Source organism: Schistocerca americana, chromosome 2, assembly GCF_021461395.2.
Source record: "Schistocerca americana isolate TAMUIC-IGC-003095 chromosome 2, iqSchAmer2.1, whole genome shotgun sequence".
In the NCBI taxonomy this organism is placed as follows: Eukaryota; Metazoa; Arthropoda; class Insecta; order Orthoptera; family Acrididae; genus Schistocerca; species Schistocerca americana.
In genome coordinates, this window is record NC_060120.1 from 559,596,335 (window position 1) to 559,618,175 (window position 21,841).

Consider the following 21,841-nt stretch of genomic DNA (forward strand, 5'->3'; position numbering starts at 1 on the left):
CTGTCTGTCTATATGTCTGTCCGACAGTTAATAACCCATTTTCTCAGGAACGAACAGACGTATGAAGTTGAAATTTATGTCACGAACGTAAGTCTACGGCCCCCTGGCAGTGCAAAGAACGTAAGCTTCTACGTCAATGGAGTCAAGAGATGCAGCCATTTATGTCACATACATTGATATCTTGTCAGTATCGATAACAAGCAAAAATCCTCGAAATTCTCAATTTTCGGGGCGGATCAACTGTATAAGTACATAATTAAGTTTCTACAGAACCCTCGATGCATAAGTCTTGCACTTATCCGGATTTTTTTCAGTCTATGGCACCTGGTGTCAAGGAACAATGTTATCCGTATTATTTTGTTCACAACTTTCATCTACATCTACACCTACATCTACATCTACATGGCTATTCAGTAAATCACACTTAAGTGCTTAGCAGAGGGTCCACTGAACCACCTTCACAATAGTTCTCTGTTATTCCACTCTCGAACAGCGCGTGGAAAAAAATGAACACCTATATCTTTTCGTGCGAGCTCTCATTTCCCTTATTTTACTATGAAGATCGTTTCTTTCCATGTAGGTCGGCGTCAAAAAAATATTTTCACATTTTGAGCAAAAAGCTGGCTACTGAAATTTCGCGAGAAGATCCCGCCGCAATGAAAAAAGTATTTATTTTAATGATGTCCACCCCGACTCCTGTATCATGTCCGTGACACTCTCTCCCCTATTTCTCGATAACATAAAAAGTGCAGCCCTTCTTTAAATTTTCTCGACGTACTTCGTTAATCCTATCGGGTAAGGATTCCACACACGGCAGTAGTGCTCCAAAAGAGGACGGACAAGCGTAGTGTAGGCAGTCTCTTTAGTAGATCTGTTGCATCTTCTAAGTGTTCTACCAATAAAATGCAGTCTTTGGTTCGCCTTCCCCACAACATTTACTATGTGTTCTTTCCAATTTAAGTTGTTATAAATTGTTATTCCTAGGTATTTAGTTGAATTTACGGCCTTTAGATTTGATCGATTTATCGTGTAACCGAAGTATAACGGATTACTTGTGGCACTCATGTGGATGACCTTGAACTTTTCATTATTCAGGATCAACTGCTAATTTCCGCACAATGTAGATATCTTATCTAAATCATTTGCAATTGGTTTTGACCTCCTGATGAAGTTACTAGACGATAAACAACAGTATCTTCTGACAACAACCTAAGACGGCAGCTCAGATTGTCTCCTAGATCGTTTATATAGATAAGGAACAACCCGAAAAATCACTTCTGTTTTGAAACTTCCTGGCAGATTAAAACTGTGTGCCGGACCGAGACTCGAACTCGCGACCTTTGCCCTTCACGGGCAAGTGCTCTACCACCTGAGCTACCCAAGTACGACTCACACCCCGTCCTGAACAGCTTCACTTCTGCCAGTACCTCGTCTCCTACCTTCCAAACTTTACAGAAGCTCTCCGCTGCAGAGTGAAAATCTCATTCTGGAAACATCTCCCAGGCTGTGGCTAAGCCATGTCTCCGCAGTATCCTTTCCTTCAGGAGTGCTAGGTTCGCAGGAGAGCTTCTGTAAAGTTTGGAAGGTAGGAGTCGAGGTACTGGCAGAAGTAAAGCTGTGATGAGGGGGCGTGAGTCGTGCTTGGGTAGCTCAGATGGCAGAGCACTTGCCCGCGAAAGGCGAAGGTCCCGAGTTCGAGTCTCGGTCCGGCACACAGTTTTAATCTGCCAGGAAGTTTCATATCAGCGCACACTCCGCTGCAGAGCGAAAATCTCATCCTGGCACTTCTGTTTTACTCAATGACTTTCCGTCAATTACTGCGAACTGTGACTTCTCTGGCAGGGAATCACGAATCCAGTTGGAACTGAGACGACATTCCGTAAGCACGGAATCTGATTACAAGCTGCTTGTGAAGTACAGTGTCAAAAGCCATCTGGAAATCTAGAATTACGGAATATATTTGAAATCCTTTAGCGATAGCATTCAACACTTTGTGTGAATAAGGAGCTAGTGTTTCACAAGACGTTTTCTAACTCTGTGTTGACTGTGTGTCAATAAACCAATCTTACTTTCTTTCTTTCTTTTGATGGTGCCTTGTCCAGCAGATTCGCAGTGTCGGCACTGCTAGGAACGGATTTGGCAAGGTTAATTTTAAGGGGTGGCCGGATGCCCTTCCTGCCGCCACCCCGTATCCCCCAGGTCGGAATTAGGGTACCCCAGCTGTCTGCATCTAGTGTAATCCATGGAATAGTGCGAACGTGTTCAGATGTCGGCGAGTCGTGTAACTGAGGCGGAACGTGGGGACCAGCCCGGTATTCACCTAGCGGGATGTGGAAAACCGCCTAAAAACCACATCCAGGCTGACCGACACACCGGCCGCCGACGGTAATCCACCGGACGGATTCGAACCGGGGCTGGGGCGCCTACCCGAGTCCAGGAAGCAGCGCTTAGCGCTCTCGGCTAACCTGGCAGGTTCTCAACAAACCATTCCCTTCGAGGTAATTCATAATGTATGAACAGAACGTACGTTCGAAAATTCTGTTACCTGTTGAAAGGTCTCTGTTGGATTCCTTTCATGTTAATTTTTTTAAAACTGTTGTCATTTACGGCATACATTCCACTTCTAAATTTACTGTAGTGTTTCTGACTATCTGGGAGGAGACTGAGCAGTGGAACGTGTTACTTTTACACATAATCAAGAACGATCTGTCACACTACTACACTTTAAAACTCAGTTTATATGTAATTCATATCACACAGTCTCATATGGAACCCACATCCGCTTTCTTTTATATACTGCATATGATAAGATACTGTCATCCCCCTTCCCTTCTGTGTGAGAGGATGAATGAGCAAATGTATTTCTAGTTGCATGCTTGATGGTAGCAGACAAGCCTGTCTGCTAGAGAACAGTAGGACCAACGTCGGAACAGGTAGCTACGCTTTCTAAAAGCAAAGAGGTTTCTATTCTTAGTATGGTCCTGTCCGTCCCATGTCGTGTTGGTATAGGAAGCTGCCTCTCTGGTCACTTCCGTTTGGATCTGTTAAGCACCCTCGGTAGGGGGCCAGGCCAGTCTGTCCGTGGCGAGCGTCTGAAGTGGTAAGATCTCTGGCTAAGCGCGTCTCTGCTAAGTCCGTAGGACAATGGATTTCTTAAGTTCAGCCTAACTGAAAATGTAATCACCTTTATTTCAGGTTTAGATCTAAAATATCTTATGTTATCTTAAATTGCAACACAATGTAATTCGAGTGTGAAGTTCAGAATATCTTCCAGTAGTTGCTTTGTCACTACTTTGTGAGTAAAGTGGAACCACGTGTTGAAGATATGTAACTCTAACTAAGATCATCAATCTTAAATGCGAATGTGGGTGAGATTATAACGTCTCGTCTTGACAATATTTTTCAATACAGCAACTTTTCTTTATGTTCAACCCACGTGGAGTGTACTTTGAGAGACCAGTACCACATGGTTATACAATTGATTGACCCACCAGGTTAATAGTAAGACGATAGTAACCAGTTCGAGGTTTTTTTTTTTGTAAATTGCGTTTCGATGTAATTTATTTTAACTATCAAAATTATTGTGGAGTTACACTCTGTGTAAACCAAGTTGACCACGTGAAGCATGTGGTGTAAGCATCAAAGTAGCCCTCAGCTATTCTTTTCGGGAAGATTTCACAGAGAGTTAGTATGAATTTAATATACCAGTGTGTGGTAATTTCATGACGGACAGGATTGCGCTATGATCGTAACTTTTTTGGGTGAAAGTTGAATCGGTTGGTTGTGGTTAATTTCCTCTTGCATATGTTTCAACGTTCTTCGTGTGTTATTTTATGAATGCAGTGTTGTATGTAGTCTCCCAATCTTGGCTCCCTATTTGATGTGTTCCGTAAGATTACAAACTCACATTTTCACAATCCTAAATAAGGGACCAGTTTAGTTATGAATCAAGTTCAATATGCTGAAATTTTAACGGAACAATGATCAATGTTAAAATAAATGTCGATATATAACATGATTTATTTAAATTATCATATATATATATATAATCACCGGTTGTTGTAAGAGGACTATTAAAAGATTATAATTAATGTTAGCCTGGTTGGGAATTTGGTAAGATAGACTGGATACCTGGTAAAAAAACAGTTGCTTAGTAATGCAAGGTTAGTTAACTTCCCCAGATAGCTCACAGCTTTTAACCCGTTTTATTGTTTTGAATATCAGCACCGCTTTCAGAACAAATTAATGCATCAACATTACACTGTGTTACTGAATTTATTTACTCATTTATGTGATAAACTTGCACGAGATGGGGCAGTGAGTAAAGAAGCTGACACAGAGAAAACAGCTACGAAAGTGGTGTTGTGCTTGGCGCTGTAGGTACCCGAGGGGTGGGGGGTCGGAGCACACGCCCTCCGATCCTCCGGCACGAGAAAGGCCCCTCTGGTTACTTCTATGTTCTCTGGTGGCTTCGCCGCTGACTGCGCTTCGGTCCATTCGCGTAGAGCGAAGACAGGAGCAAAAAGTGCCGGCAGGACTGGCGGTCAGGTCGAGGCGACCTTGGCGCGGGGTACTGGGGGAAGGCCGGCTCGTGTTGTGGTGTACCGGCGTGCACGTTCACTTGGACTCGCGGCCGCAAGGCCACGCGCCACCGCGTCATCACCGCCACCGGCGGCTGCAGCGTGCAGACGCGCCCCCCTCCGAGCTCTGCGCCGCGGCCGGGGAGCCGCCGCCTCAGTAGAGCCGCCTGCGTCCTCTCAGCTGCTGCGCCTGCCGGCTCCTCCTCAGCGTCTCGGGACCCACGCGCGCCCAAGTTGCGGTGGCCAGCCGAGGGGAGGTACTCCGCCCCGCCAAAGCGACGACGGCCTGCGCTACGCAGTTTGCAAGGAGAGCTCTGATTCTCACAAGACGCAGTGCATCTAATTGCTGAATTTTGCACGCGTCTTTTCAAGGAAGCTTCTCTGACTGTAACGAGAACAAAACCAGATCCACAAGCACAAACATGGTGTACGTTATGATCGCTAGGTAATGGGCAGTCGAAATCATCCGCAACAATGGCCAATTCAGTGACCCATAAATTGGAAAGCAATGTTTGAATTTTTATTCTTCTACTTTATCTGACATTACCTGTGCGTGTTTTGCCAGCAGAAATCCATGTGCATAGTGCTGAAAGTGTCAGTGCGTGATTATTCTCCGCTTCACTGGATTACATGTGGAATCTCGAAATAACATACGAACATCATTATTTCTGGTCAATAAATTCACGAGAATCAGAAAAAGGCTACGTCGCTATTATCGAGTGACTGTCAACATTTAGGCGACAACGCTGGACTGATTGAGCACGGTTTGCACATCTTGCAATACTTGCGACGACTGTCACACGTGTGTTGTTTGAGAGAACTGGCCGCTACTTGTCATAGTGTCGTCTGATATTAGGTGTGTGGTTCGATATGATATTATTCGCGGAGTATTTTAATATAGCTATTGCCTGACACACTGTCTCCTGCTTGAACACTGTGTCTACGAACTTCTAGTGTCGGATTCTCTTCCTGCCCTTTTTGTGAATTACGACTTCAAGATATTTGGGACTCAAACATTTTTTTGAACAGTGTAACTATTCTCTCGTTAAGAGAACTTAATACTAGGAAGAAATATTTTTTGTAAACAAGGTGCTGAGTTTTTAATCTGAATTTAATTTGCCTTATTGCCAAAGAATATCGACGTCAAGAAAGTTTATTACGTGTTTTTCGAAGATTTTAGTTAATACATTACACTACAGATATTTATAAAATGCACTCATTAACAGTGGACCTCAAACGAATGAAAAGACAGTCGGTGCTAACGAAAACATTCCAGTATATTCCGTGAGTTTGGGAACTGTACACGTGAGTGAAGTTTCTGTGCAAAGGCCCCGCCGTTAAGTGGTCAAGTAAAATTAATGTGCCGAGATTAACCTTCAGAAGCTTGACGTTCAAAGCAGTGTCCGCGTGTCTCATATTTTTGTCAGTGTTAAATGTTAGAGGATACACCACAGTGAGGCGGATCGGACCGAGTCACACTTGCGGTTAGCATATTCGTGAAAATCGATACGCGGGAAAGTGGAGCGTGCGTGTCAGACGGCTCAGAAGCGCAGCTCTGCTTTAGCCTGAGTTGTGGTGGGCGGCTGCCCTGCAAGGAGCGAACAGTAAGCCGAGACGAGGCCTTGACCTTCCGCTCCGGCGCGCCGCGTTGAATACGGGAAACACTGCACACGTCGCCGCGTCTTACCGGGGGATCTTCGCTTCCGAGAGAGGAGGAGGAAGAGCGGCGAACGACGCGCCGGCTGGGAAGTTGGCCCGCGGGACGCAGCAGCAGCAGCAGCAGCGCCGTAGCGGGAGACGGCGGAAGCTGGCTTGTGGTGCGCGCGGCCCCATGTGGCGCTGCCCGCTGGCCAACCAGCTGCGGCTGGCGGCCGCCAAGGCGCACGCCTTCGCCTGGATAGCCGGCGCCGCCATCCTTCATGGGATGGTGAGTACGCTTCTCTGTCCTGGCAGACTTCAGCTCGGTGGCAGCCGCTTTTATTTTACACCATTTCTGCGCACTGGTTACAGCGCAGGCTGTTAAAAGAACCAACTTGTTGCATGAGTGCTAATAGAAACGATTCTACACCTCCTAGAATTTAGCACTCTTCGAAGAGAACCAACGATAACGGGTCCATGTTCTCCATTGTGTCACGGTTAAGTTATTGCAACTTCCCATTACAACTCAGGGTAAAGTATTACAATGCGGGCTTTCAATAACATGGTCAATAGAGTCGTACATACTCTACTAATGATAACAATAAGGGATAGAACAGCGAAAAATTTCTGTTCAGGTATTTATTCCTCCATTACATAGTTTTCAAGCTACCGGGTGATCAAAAAGTCAGTATAAATTTGAAAACTGAATAAATCAAGGAATAATGTAGATAGAGAGGTACAAATTGACACACATGCTTGGAATGACATGGGGTTTTATTAGAACCAAAAAAATACAAACGTTCAAAAAATGTCCGACAGATGTCGCTTCATCTGGTCAGAATAGCAATAATCAGCATAACATAGTAAGACAAAGCAAAGATGATGTTCTTTACAGGAAATGCTCAATATGTCCACCATCATTCCTCAACAATAGCTGTAGTCGAGGAATAATGTTGGAACAGCACTGTAAAGCATGTCCGGAGTTACGGTGAGGCATTGGCGTCGGATGTTGTCTTTCAGTATCCCTAGAAATGTCGGTCGATCACGATACACTTGCGACTTCAGGTTACCCCAAAGCCAATAATCGCACGGACTGAGGTCTGGGGACCTGGGAGGCCAAGCATGACGAAAGTGGCGGCTGGGCACACGATCATCACCAAACGACGCGCGCAAGAGATCTTTCACGCGTCTAGCAATATGGTTTTTTTTTGTTCTAATAAAACCCCATGTCATTCCAAGCATGTGTGTCAATTTTTACCTCTCTATCTACATTATTCCGTGGTTTATTAAGTCTTCAAATTTATACTGACTTTTTGATCACCCGGTACATAAAACTTATCTTACAAGGTATGCTGTCGATAGTGTCGCGCAAATTGTATTCTCACATAGCGCAATTAATAGAGCAATACAATGAACATACACCATAAAAATTGTGGCTGTTATTGACTATTAGAACTGGAGATACCAAAGTTACGATGAGAATACGCTAAGTATAAATTATTTATTACACAAATGGATTATTTGAGACAAATAGTGAACAATATGACATGAAACACTCTGTAACAGAGTTTATTTACTTGACTACACTATCAGAGGCAAAAAATATGCAAGTCAGCAATGACAGCATGGTCACTGCATAGACAGTTCTAGCAATGTGCGCATTTGACGAAACCAAATTCGTCACATTTCTCATGGAAACACTGTTCAGTTAGCCGTTCTTCGAAACAGTACTTTAAGAGTGTTTGAAACATGCCAGGAAAGTCTTTGGTATAGTTGCACTGGAAAAAAATGCAAATTTGATTAAGTTGGAGAAGCGTGCCGTCGAGAACTGGAAATATACAAACCATTGAAGGAGTATGAAGTGGTCTTTTGCCATATGTTAAAGTCACTTTTAAAAGGTACCATAGTTGCACTTGTGATAAATGTCACAACATTTTTGCATAGACGGAGGAAGAAAACGTCGGCAGGGTGCACAGTGGCTGTGCACTTTGCTGGAATCAGCTTCTTAATGAATCCAGCGCCTTCAAGAACTGTAGAGCTGTATAGTTCGTCATCTCTATTGGCTCTCCAGGAGTCCACCAAAGAAGGGCTTTAGTTTTTTCTTGTATCTGGCAAAATTACTTGTTCTAGGAAGAAATTTAAGTCCATCTTTGTCACATTAGCAGATCTTCTAGCAAACGCCGTGACGTTCGACAAATTTGTATACATATTTGCGGTAAAATGGCCGGTGGGCTACGATACAAGCACATACAAATGAGGTAACTGCGTACCATCCACCACAATCCCAGGCATCGCCATATAAGACTGTGTGATGCCACTATGGATCCATCCGCAACAAAGACATGCTTGCTTCCCTCACTCCGAGGGTCTGTCCAGATCGTAACTCTTCATTAAATCTCGTGATAGGCGTTTTTCCTCAATGAGAGACCTGATTTCTCTCACGAATTGATAAGCTTTTTGTTGAATATCGGCATCCACTTCAACCAACCGGATGGTAACTTTGTGGGTTATTTTGCGCAGACAATCTTATTCTTACGTTTAAATTTCTTTACCCACGAGTTGGAAGCTTTGAAATGCAGTGAATTGTGAGAGTCAGTTCTCTTCTTTACCTTCAGTGTCCAACGTCCCTGTGTGCGGTCAGGTATTATTGCATTTTCCTGTCTCTTTGCTATAAAATTCCTCACGTAATTTACCATATACTGCAGATTTTTTGGGTTTGACGAATAACATTGACTTAGCCTGTTTCAAAGTTTTGTAACAGTGTTGCTCTTTATTTTCCTTTTCCGTGCCAACACTTTTCTAATTTTTAGGTGCAGTGTCGTATCGGTTGCTAATCTAGGACGACACAGACGACGATGATCAATATTTCCTATTTTTTCCCCTTGTTTGTTTTGTACGCATCAGCCAGAAATCCTTCTGGAAACTTCGTTCGTTTGCTTGGAGGTGATGGCTGATAAGGTGAACCGCTGCTTCCTTGGAAATCCGCCCCTGGTGACATTGCTGCATCTCTCACTGTCATGGCACTATCATTTTCTTCATCTGATGCCTCTTCATTTATTACAAGTGCAGTAACCCCTGCTATTACAGTATCCTTTTTTTGTCAACTGTTGCATTATTTGTTCATAAATAACATGCTCTCCTCCTAGAGGTAAATTTTCTACAATCCCGAAGTATTCCACCAACAGTTTCACAAGTACTCCCTGTCTCTTTGTCCAGGGGGGAACATTCACCATATCTGTAAACACACTTCCACATCACAAAGATAATCTGATCTACTCTAACAGCAAAAGCAAACCCATCTGGCATGTTGTAACCCTGCGCTACTTGCACAGCGATATGTTAATAGAGGGCTTTAGTAGAGATGAGAAACCTGTTACCGTCGCACCTACTCCTCCCTCTCCTGCCATTACCGCTGCAGCATAGTCAGTAACAAAACAAAAATAGTTTTGTTTTATTCTCCGTGACAAGTACCATGACATTGTTAGAATCTCAAGCAAAATAAATTTCTTTTATTTCCGTCAATGCTCACAAAACATTTGTCTTTAAACTAACCGTTTCTATGAGCAATGACCATCTTGACATCTGCAACAAAACATGGGAAATAAATTACAACTGATGGGCGGATTACATCTTAAAACAATAAAATAAACCATAACAGAAAAAATATTACTGTCATGGATGTGTAACCATGAGCTTAAAATATGACGAGACATACCTGTTTAACATGTCCTAATATAATAAAGCCATATGTCATCGTCACAAGACACATACAGAATCAGCTTAGTATCGTCGCACATATTTAAAATTTGGAGTAAGTTAGGCCTTAGTGCAGGTGGAGTCATATTGTCATTACCGCTACTGTTCATAACAAACTGAAGTACAGTAGCCGTAAAATATGTTTGTGCCGTAAACTAGTTAGATGTGACTACTGATAGTCTATACATACCGTCTATTATAAAATTGTACAAAATGCAATGTCTATAGTCGGCTTACCAAATTTATAAGTTATTGCAGCAATAACATGTAATGATTAAAAACACTAATGAAGTTAAATTTAAAATTGTTAGAAGGAAATGGTTAAGTGATAATATGTGATTCTGAGACTCTTGTGATCATTTTACATAAAAATAATCGCATACACAAGAACGAGCTAATAGAGCTAATAAAACAATATAAAATTGATAGAATAACGAGGGGAATCAGCGAAAAGGATGAAAACAAAAGACTAAAGTAAGTAACCAGCGACATCTGTTGGCGTAGCTGCCAGAATGTAGTACAGGCAAGAAATCTGAGGAACTTAACCGCTAGAGCGCCTCACGTACACTGCAACACGCCGTTCCAAGAAAAATTAAACGCGAGAGTAAAGCGAACAACGTAAGAAAACGGAGTCAGGCTGAAAATCAGGTATGTCTCGTCATATTTTAAGTGCATGTTTCCACATCAATGAAAGCAATAAATTCTCGTTGCGTTATTTTTATTGTTTTAAGATGTAATCTGTCGACTAGTTCTTATTTATTTCCTACGTTTTGCTGTAGATCTGAAGATGGTCATTGCTGACCGAAACCGGTAGACTAAGGACCATATGTTTAGTGATCACTGACGGAAGTCAAAGAAATTTATTCTTCACTTCTTTGATCACTGTTTTAATTGGCGACTATTTTGGAGCTTATGAAACTTAACCAAAATTTCACACCAGTTAGGAAGCGAGATGTATTTTCAAGAATTAGGAATAACTCCACGCCTCGTTATTTTCGCCTTTATTTTCTATGGCTTCTCCGAGTCAATTAAGGAGAATACTGTTGATGTTCTTCCAACAAGACCACTGCCTATTTCCACCAATGTCTTCTCGGACAGATCTGTACTGAACTCCACATCGATCAGCCGTTATGCTGTTACCTTACTTCCGCTGCCAGTTAATGAAATTATTTTATTGCAGACTGTAACGTACACAGCCACTGTGAATCGCAGTGCTAATGCTTCTGCTTGTCGTTTTGCGTACTTAAACTCGCTGACAAAAAAAAAGTGAAGCACCCACAAAGACGAGGAAACGATATGAAACGTCACTGAGTGAGAGGGTATGGAACGTAACTGTAGCGACAGCAAAATCGAGTTAAATTTACCAAAAATTTCGCAGAATGGGGCTACTTACCAACCGAGCGAGGTGGCGCAGTGGTTAGCACACTGGACTTGCATTCAGGAGGACGACGGTTCAAACACGCGTGGTGGGAAACGTGTACGAAGTTGCGTTGACTTCCGGCTATAAATTCTGTGTTCTTCAATTTTTTTATCAAGCAGTGGTGTATTTTAAAGCTGATTCCGACTAAAGTCGTAAGCTAGATACACACCCAATCATATATTTGTAAGTTCTTGCAATCTTATTTTTGTACCAAAGAAAATTTTCAAATGCCAAAATTAATATGTTTATAAGTTATAACACAACAGACTGTAAGGCGAAACAGAGCAACATTGCATCTGACATTATCAGCTCCCGACCACATTTCAGAGAAATGAAATATAACACGAGCTTAGTATGGTAAAGCAAGCCCACCCGGCTAGCCGTGCGGTCTAACGCACGGCTTTCCGGACTGGGAAGGAGCGCCTAATCCCCGGCACGAATCCGACGGTCGGACGTGTGTCGAGGTCCAGTAAGCCGGCCAGTCTGTGGATGGTTTTTAGGCGGTTTTCCATCTGCCCCGGCGAGTGCGGCCTGGTTCCCCTTATTCTGCCTCAGCTACACTATCTCGGGCCGGCCGAGATGGCTGAGCGGTTCTAGGCGCTACAGTCTGGAACCGCGCGACCGATACGGTCGCAGGTTCGAATCCTGCCTCGGGCTTGGATGTGTGTGATGTCCTTAGGTTAGTTTCGTTTAAGTAGTTCTAAGTTCTAGGGGACTGATGACCTCAGAAGTTAGGTCCCATAGTGCTGAGAACCATTTGATCGCTATGTCGGCGATTGTTGCGCAAACAAGTTCTCCACGTACGCGTACACCACCATTACTCCACCACACAAACATGGGGGTTACACTCGTCTGGTGTGAGACGTTCCCTGCGGGGGTCCACAGGGGGCCGAATCGCGCAATAACCCCAAAAGAGTGGTTCGGTGTGGGGCGGCGAAGGGGTGGAGTGGACTGCGTTAGTCGTCGTGGGGTTGTGGTCCACTGCGGCTGCGGCGGGGACGGAGCCTCTTCGTCGTTTCTAGGCCCCCGGTTAACATAGAATACAATGCTAAAGCAACGCTGAAAATCCCTTTGTTAGAGAAAGAGGTATTATAATGTATTATACACGCTAAATTGCATTTACCTACGTACTGCACAGAAACCTTTGTTTTTTCTTTAAGAAATCAATAGCAGCAGATTCACTTGTTGAAATTGCTTTGGAAATTAGGTGTTTGCTGCTTCTTGCAATTTCGTAGCGCGCGTGACACCGTTAGTACATAGTAATCTGTGTGAAGTCGAGCACGAAGGCATTCATAGTTACGCTATTGCGTTTAGAATGTATTATGATATGTAAAAAAAAAAAAGGTTCAAATGGCTCTGAGACTATGGGACTTAACTGCTGTGGTCATCAGTCCCCTAGAACTTAGAACTACTTAAACCTAACTAACCTAAGGACATCACAAACATCCATGTCCGAGGCAGGATTCGAACCTGCGACCGTAGAAGTCGCGCGGTCCAGACTGCAGCGCCTAGAACCGATCGGCCACACCGCCCGACATTATGATATGTACTTGGTCGAAATATCTGTGCTACCGCATGCGTTATCCGAGTTTGACAAGAAAAACAGCCAGACAGTTGGTGATCTAGCAGTTCGGGAGACTCCATATTGTTGCTCACAAACTGTACGAACAGTTTTGGAACTGGTGTGACTGCTTACTACACACTTTGTCATAATCTGCATATAGACTGGTTGAGCGTTAATTTCCACTGACTTAAAATGCTTCACAAACAGGACTTATTTTTAAATCTTCGTTTCCTTTTCTTAAATATTGACTTCAGCGTTTTGGGTTTTCCGATGTGGACCAGGACGGTAGTACCTGAAACTAGCTCTTCAGTCAAATACTCGCTGCTCTGTACGTGACCATAATTATTTGCATTCGCACTATCGCGTCTACCTCTTCTATGAGATAAGGGAATATTACACTTAAAAACTGCTGCTTCTATTGAACATCTAAGGTGACGCGCTGTTGCTTTTGAAGACGCACCTGGTAGCTCAGAGTTGTTAGCATTGTAAAAACGGAACGAACTTATGCACCGACCCAGTATTTACCTCAATAATGTTGATTTATTCCCAGTGTCGGAGAACGCCCTTACAAGTCGATACCCGCTGCAGCAGGCCAAGTTCTTTTGTAAGCCTTGTGCATTGTTTTCTCTGGAGTCATTGCTCTCGGCAAACAGCAGTGACTTCACAAAAAGAGGCTTAAAGTCTTGTTTTATCTCTGCACGAGCCCAAAAGAGTAATCCAGTGGCCTACATTATTAGCAGTTTTGCAAGATGACATGACTTGTGTGTTTTCAGACGTTCATCGCACGTAACAACACCAGTTACAGTATACAAAAAAAGTCTGCTTAAAACTACACACGTTCGCGTATTTTGTCTGAGAAGATGGCCCGAGATATCCCGACCTTCCTCAGCAAATTTTTGCGCGTAATGTATAAATGCGGCGGTACCGACTTCGCGAGGATTAAAAACTGAAACTGAAGGCTTTCGTCATTCATTATACGTTTCCTGTGAATACTATCGACTTCGTATACTAAATGCTATCTCCTGCTCTTTTAATGATCATCGGAATTTCTAACAAGTGAAACCGACTTAGTCGTTCATACTTTTGAAATTAATTATTGTAGTGACCAGACGAAAGTACAACCGTCCGGCCACAACTGTGGGTTCGTTTATGACTCTAGGAGACGGCTCATCTGAACTACAGTATATGAAATATTAGCTCACTTTATTACATGAATGATAAGTTTTTTTTTTAACTTGATACAATCCTTTATATAGGAGTGCTTGATAATTTATAGCTCATTGACTATTAAAGCATCACTAATTAACAAACTGTTTTTTTGAGGTACAATGTTCAACATTAATAACACTCCAAGGTCATCTGAAACTTTACGACTGTTACAGTCCTACTGCTGTAGCTTATGTCTCGAAGTCTGGCAGAGCTCTTGCTAGCTCTCGACTCCATGTGACCTCAACGTGAGGGCGCTCTATGCTGAGAGTGGTAAAGCTCTGTACAAAGGAAAGTATGGCCATCCTTTTCCCCTGCGTTTGCCGCCGTCAGGAGTTCGGGATTGGCTGAAACCACGTGACCTGACAATAGCAGCCATTTTGGGCCCAAGCGCTACGTGTGAACCATAGGAAGTGTTGTGTATCTTCGTAGTTTTAAGTACGGTAATGCCTCAGTGCTGTGCTTTTGGCTGTTCGTCTCTATGCGAAAAGGGAGGACAACTGTACAGAGTTCCTTCCGAAGGGAGAGATGCAACAAAAGGGAAAATATTGTTTGCAATTGAAATGTTGCAGGAAAACGACTTAACCATTCAGTTAATTTTATTCATTTCTGGCCTTTTGTCTTTGCCTCCTGTTTACATTTCTGTAGTTACTGTTTCCTACAGCCTACTTTTAATCGTAGGCCTGGTTTTATTCGAACACGTTTTAAAAATATTGTATTGCTCTTGTACTTTCGTAATCATTCTCCTTATGTCATAGAACAATTTGCAGACAAAATTTTATGGCATAGATCTGACAAAAATATGAAGCCTGCGTAATCATATAGGCAAGTTTATCAATTCTATTTACTAAGGTACCGCGCATATGCATTTGAATGCAATGATTTATTTCGTATAACAAAAGAGACATTGGGCGAATTTTCGTAGTACCGAGTAGCAGGAACAAGAAGTAAGTCGATGTAGAGCTTTAAATTAGCGATGGATTTTTCCTTGCACTTGCGAACTAATATTGGTTCCCTTTTGTCCTGCTGACTATTGGATAGGCCCAATTTAACGCTAATTACGAAAATAGATGTTCAAAGTCGTTACCGGAACAAGAACTGCGAAATTTGCTTTCGCTTTTTATAAAGGATAGCAGGGAGAAAATTGTGTTTCATGGTCGCCACAAAAAACGCTTTTCGACTCATTTAGCTTAAATCTGTTTAGAGTTTTTGTTGCTAAATATCCGACATGTTCCGTTTGAAGCTATTGATTAGTTTTAGCTGTGCATTAGACGGCTGAGTGCACTTCTTTAATATACATGGCTAAATATGCTGCAGAAGTCAATGTATCACCAGCGGCGCAGTGAGCCTAAAATGGCGGTCACTGGCAAGTTGGCCGTACTTTCCCTATACAGAGTGGAGGCTTGTCTCCAGGAGCGCGTTCCATACATCGTTGCGGACTGCAGCGAACCCTCGCTAATGTCTGTGGTATCGATTCGCGTTGTCAGCTGTGGCGAGGCACCCCGATCTCTGTGCAATACTACACTTAGTACGTTTCTAACACTGTTTCAACTTTCCTTTGACCTTTGTACACATTTACCTAGCCATTTGTAGTAGGACCTACAGTTATAACGCGCACTTGGAACGAGAGTGCAGCTTGGGTAGTCTCCACGTTGCGATGTAGTCGGCATCGAAGTTCAACCGTGGGTTCCCCTGTAACTGGCTGGTTAAGTCAGCTCGAAGTTCGGAAGAAGACAAGGGCATGCCACCTTAGTAGGATCAGCGAGTGAAGTGGGACAGTGGTAAGACACTGGATTTGCATTTGAGAGGACGGCGGTTCAATTCCTCGGCTCGTTATATATATTTGGGTATTTCATGATTTCCCTAAATTGTTTAAGACAATTGCTGAAATGGTTCGCTTGAAAGGGCTTCGCCACCCTTCCTTTTTTATTTATTTTTTTATTTTTTTATGGGACTTAACATCTGAGGTCATCAGTCCCCTAGAACTTAGAACTACTTAAACCTAACTAACCTAAGGACATCACACACACCCATGTCCGAGGCAGGATTCGAACCTGCGACCGTAGCGGTCGAGCGGTTCCAGACTGAAGCGCCTAGAACCGCTCGGTCACTTCGGCCGGCTGAATGCCAGTCGCTGTTTGTTTATGTGGTTGATTGGGTGTGCGAATGATGTTGAAATACGTGTGAAATCTTATGGGACTTAACTGCCAAGGTCATCAGTCCCTAAGCTTACACACTACTTAACCTAAATTATCCTAAGAACAAACACACACACCCATGCCCGAGGGAGGACTCGAACCTCCGCCGGGACCAACCGCACAGTCCATGACTGCACCGCCTAGACCGCTCGGTGCGAATGATAAGCGTTGTTATAACTGTCAGTGAAATCCATAGATTCAGACTACCAGAGTGGAAATAAACGATCAACAGCAACAACAGGTAAGAAAGACTATGTATTATCTTCTGGGTGTATCCAAGAAAATGAAATTTTCACAGAAAATTTTTTCCAGATCGCTACACTGCTAAGAGCCAGTGGTGTAGTCCCCGATTAGCGGCCGCTTAAATTCTATTCTCGGAATAGCGCGGAAAACGCCTTGTCCGAACACGTAATAACACCTAACCGGGGAATAAACGGGGGATAACTAAATCGGTGGTGCCGGCAGGGTTAGTGAAGCTAACCGGAGAATAAGTTTTGACAATGTCAGGAATAGTTATAGAATTAGTGATGACAATATTGTTTGTTAGAACGAGGAAAGAGAAGGAACGCGACATCACACAAATTATGTCGAAGAGGTTGACGATTCCTAACTTATGTAAAAATTTCATACTACTGTTACTCTTAGGTCTCATGCTTGAGAGACTGGGGCATATGAATGAAATGTCTTACTATCTCCTAACATAATACTTTTGGCTTGTAGTAGGCCTAATAGGCATTTCATATTGGCACTTCGTGAATTATATTCTGTCATGTTATTTACGTAAATGAGGTAGATAAAAATGACCATTTGTGCCAAAACAGTCTCAGTTATTTGGCGTGTGCTGCAATCACTGCAATATTAGAAAAGCCTATTTCGTTTGATTTAGTAGATAGTGACAAAGCAGTCGTAATTAAAAAGGGAAACCACGCCAATCTTAGGTATTATTCATATTAACAGCTTTTTCAGTATTTGACAACGACCTTTAAATTTTTGCTGTAGCATAACGTTTGACGAAGTTGCATGCCCTGTTAAGCTGTAGCAAGATTAGAGAGAATATATCAAACTCTTCAAAAAGATGTGTGATACAAAATGAACATATTTTTGAAAAATCTTTTAATTTTAATTTTTGACGCCCCATCTCCAACGCTAGAGGAGGAGGAGGAGGGAGGGGGCACATTATCAAATTTTTGCCCGGGTTAGGAAATATCGTAGATCTGGGGATGGCTGTCGAGATACGAACCACCTGCCTATCATAGTTCAGGAGATATGACATCACAAATAACGAGATGCGTGAAAATCTGCAGCATCATGCGTGACATTTAAATGTATTACACCTGTGCTACTAACTGTACTCGCAATAAACTTCGCAGGCAGTAATCACATACGCCGCTAGTTGCACTTTCTAAACTATGACAAACAGATCTGCAGATATGACGTCATAAACACTGAGATGCGTGAAAACGGCCGATTTGTGTGTGACGTTTATATTTATTACTTATTTTCTACTAATGCATTCTCAACACATTCTGCAGACAGTATTTCAGAAGGTTTTGGCATTGTTTTTTGCTTGAAAATGATCATCTGATTAAGTTTAAAACCCTCAGCACAACATGAAAGGACAACAGTGTATTGCATTTTTTCATGTCTACTTCTTTTTATAGTTACGGTTTTAGCACCTCTCTTGGCAACAGCTCTGTCACTCAGCACATCAAATGACAGAGGAGTTTCGTCCGCATTCGCTATCTGGCTTAGTTTCACTCTGGGTTTTTTTCGTGATAAAACAAAAGTAATATGCGTTCTTAAAGGAAGTGTTATAGGCCCTCTATTGTTATTGATCAACAATACTGGACATTAAAATTCCTACACCACAAAGATGACGTGCTGCAGACGCGAAATTTAACCGACAGGAAGAAGATGCTGTGATATGCAAATGATTAGCTTTTCAGAGCATTCACACAAGGTCGGCGCCGGTGGCGACACCTACAACGTGCTGACATGAGGGAAGTTTCCAACCGATTTCTCATACACAAACAGCCGTTGACCGGCGTTGCCTGGTGAAACGTTGTTGTGATGCTTCGTGTAAGGAGGAGAAATGCGTACCATCACGTTTCCAACTTTAATAAAGGTCGGATTGTAGCCTATCGTGATTGCGGTTTATCGTATCGCGACATTGCTGCTCGCGTTGGTCGAGATCCAATAACTGTTAGCAGAATATGGAATCGGTGGGTTCAGGAGGGTAATACGGAACGCCGTGCTGGATCCCTACGGCCTCGTATCTCTAGCATTCGAGATGACAGGCATCTTATCCGTATGGTTGTAACGGATCGTGCAGCCACGTCTCGATCCCTGAGTCAACAGATGGGGACGTTTGCAAGACAGCAACCATCTGCACGAATAGATCGACGACGTTTGCAGCAGCATGGACTGTCAGCTCGGAGACCGTGTCTGCGGTTACCCTTGTCGCTGCATCACAGACAGGAGCGCCTGAGATGGTGTACTCAACGACGAACGTGGATGCACGAATGGCAAAACGTCATTTTTTCGGATGGATCCCGGTTCTGTTTACAGCACCATGATGGTCGCATCCGTGTTTGGCGAGATCATGGTGAACGCACATTGGAAGCGTGTATTCGTCATCGCCATACTGGCGTATCACCCGGGGTGATGGTATGGGGTGCCATTGGTTACACGTCTCGGTCACCTCTTGTTCGCATTGACGGCACTTTGAACTGTGGACGTTACATTTCAGATGTGTTACGACCCGTGGCTCTACACTTCATTTGATCCCTGCGAAACCCTATATTTCAGCAGGATAATGCACGACCGCATGTTGCAGGTCCTGTACGGGCCTTTCTGGATACAGAAAATGTTCGGCTGCAGTCCTGATCAGCACATTCTCCAGATCCCTCACCAATTGTAAACATCTGGTCAATGGTGGCCGAGCAACTGGCTCGTCACAATACGCCAGTCATACTCTTGATGAACTGTGGTATAGGGTTGAAGCTGCATGAGCAGCTGTACTTGTACACGCCATCCAAGCTCTATTTGACTCAATGCCTAGGCGTATCAAGGCCTTTATTACGGCCAGAGGTTGTTGTTCTGGGTACAGATTTCCCAGGATCTATGCACCCAAATTGCGTGAAAATGTAATCACATATCAGGTCTAGTATAATATATTTGTCCAATGAATACTCGTTTATCATCTGCATTTCTTCTTGGTGTAGCAATTTTAATTGCCAGTAGTGTATATTAACAACATAGGAGACAATTTGAGCAGCCCTCTTAGATTATTTGCAGATGATGCTGTCATTTAACGCCTTGTAAAGTCATCAGATGACCAAAACGAATAGTAAAATGATTTAGATAAGATATCTGTATGGTGCAAAAAGTGGCAATTAACCCTGAATAAAGAAAAGTTTGAAGTTATTGACATGAGTACTAAAAAAGTCCGCTAAATTTCAATTACGCGATAAGTGACACAAACCTGAAGGCTGCAAATTCAACGAAATACTTAGGCATTACAATTACAAATAACCTAAATTGGAATGATCACATAGGTAATGTTGTGGGTAGAGCAAACCAAAGACTGCGATTCATTATGAGAACACTTAGAAGGTGCACCAGGTCTACTAAAGAGACTGCTTACACCACGAGTGTCCGCCCTATTCTGGAGTACTGCTGTGCGGTGTGGGATCCGCATCCGGTGGGACTGACGGATGACATCGAAAAAGTACAAAGAAGGGCAGATCGTTTTGTATTATCGCGAAATAAGGGAGATAGTGCCACAGACATGATACGTGAATTGGAGTGGCAGTCATTAAAAGAAAGGCATTTTTCGTTGCGACAGGATCTTCTCATGAAATTTCCATCACCAGTTTTCTTCCCCGATTGCGAAAACATTCTGTTGGCACACACCTACATAGGGAGAAATGATCATCGGGATAAACTAAGAGAAATCGGGGTTCGCTCAGAACAATTTAATTGCTCGTTTTTCCTGCGCGCCGCTTGAGAGTGGAACGGTGGAGAGACTGCTTGCAGGTGGTTCATTGAATCCTTTGCCAGGCATTTTATTGTCAATAGCAGAGTAATCACGTAGATGTAGATAACATTTTCTCTTCACACTTTTGTGGAATTTTCTGAGATATTTTGGTTTTGGTAAGTCCATGACGCTTCATAAATCTGTAGCACCAACCAACTCCACCCTTCAAGTCTGCCAAGTTACCTGTAGCGCCTGCTTACGAGCGTGTATTTGGATCATTTTTGTATGAATTCCAATGCTATTTTGACGGTGTCCCTGAATCCATTTCAATACGTTATCATCTAGTTTTGGCCATTTTGCATTCAGTCCTCTATTTGTACATTTAGTCTTCCTCACTTTTTTTTATTTCTTCTTTACTAGCCCGCCAATCGCTTTTTTTTTCTGTTGGTGGAGGGCCGAAACGCCGCTCAGCCGCTCTTTTTCAGTGTTGTTCTGTGCATGCTGTTACTTTCAATTTATACCTCGCATCATATTAATACCTTTCACTTCTTTTTCCATTACGAAGCTTTTCTACTAACAAAAAAAATTGTACCGTTACAGATAGCACAAATCACTTTCAATTCAAGTTCACTGGCACCGTAGACTGTAATATACAGACACCATTGATGACCTGCAGCCGCCTAGAATGAAATTAGAATTATATGAATACCTTCAGGTGCTTACGGGCGCTGATATACACTCCTGGAAATGGAAAAAGGAACACATTGACACCGGTGTGTCAGACCCACCATACTTGCTCCGGACACTGCGAGAGGGCTGTACAAGCAATGATCACACGCACGGCACAGCGGACACACCAGGAACCGCGGTGTTGGCCGTCGAATGGCGCTAGCTGCGCAGCATTTGTGCACCGCCGCCGTCAGTGTCAGCCAGTTTGCCGTGGCATACGGAGCTCCATCGCAGTCTTTAACACTGGTAGCATGCCGCGACAGCGTGGACGTGAACCGTATGTGCAGTTGATGGACTTTGAGCGAGGGAGTATAGTGGGCATGCGGGAGGCCGGGTGGACGTACCGCCGAATTGCTCAACACGTGGGGCGTGAGGTCTCCACAGTACATCGATGTTGTCGCCAGTGGTCGGCGGAAGGTGCACGTGCCCGTCGACCTGGGACCGGACCGCAGCGACGCACGGATGCACGCCAAGACCGTAGGATCCTACGCAGTGCCGTAGGGGACCGCACCGCCACTTCCCAGCAAATTAGGGACACTGTTGCTCCTGGGGTATCGGCGAGGACCATTCGCAACCGTCTCCATGAAGCTGGGCTACGGTCCCGCACACCGTTAGGTCGTATTCCGCTCACGCCCCAACATCGTGCAGCCCGCCTCCAGTGGTGTCGCGACAGGCGTGAATGGAGGGACGAATGGAGACGTGTCATCTTCAGCGATGAGAGTCGCTTCTGCCTTGGTGCCAATGATGGTCGTATGCGTGTTTGGCGCCGTG

General features: G+C 43.6%; 1 protein-coding gene across 1 annotated transcript in view; it reads left to right on the forward strand.

Annotated features, from left to right (window-relative positions):
- Positions 1-6,420: 6,420 nt before the first annotated feature.
- LOC124596513 (phospholipid-transporting ATPase IF-like) overlaps positions 6,421-21,841 on the forward strand; it is a 643,086-nt gene continuing 627,665 nt past the window's right edge. Inside the window, exon 1 of the mRNA XM_047135678.1 lies at positions 6,421-6,507. Coding sequence (XP_046991634.1) covers positions 6,505-6,507 — 3 coding nt within the window. The 5' untranslated portion in view covers positions 6,421-6,504. The remainder of the gene's footprint in view (positions 6,508-21,841) is intronic.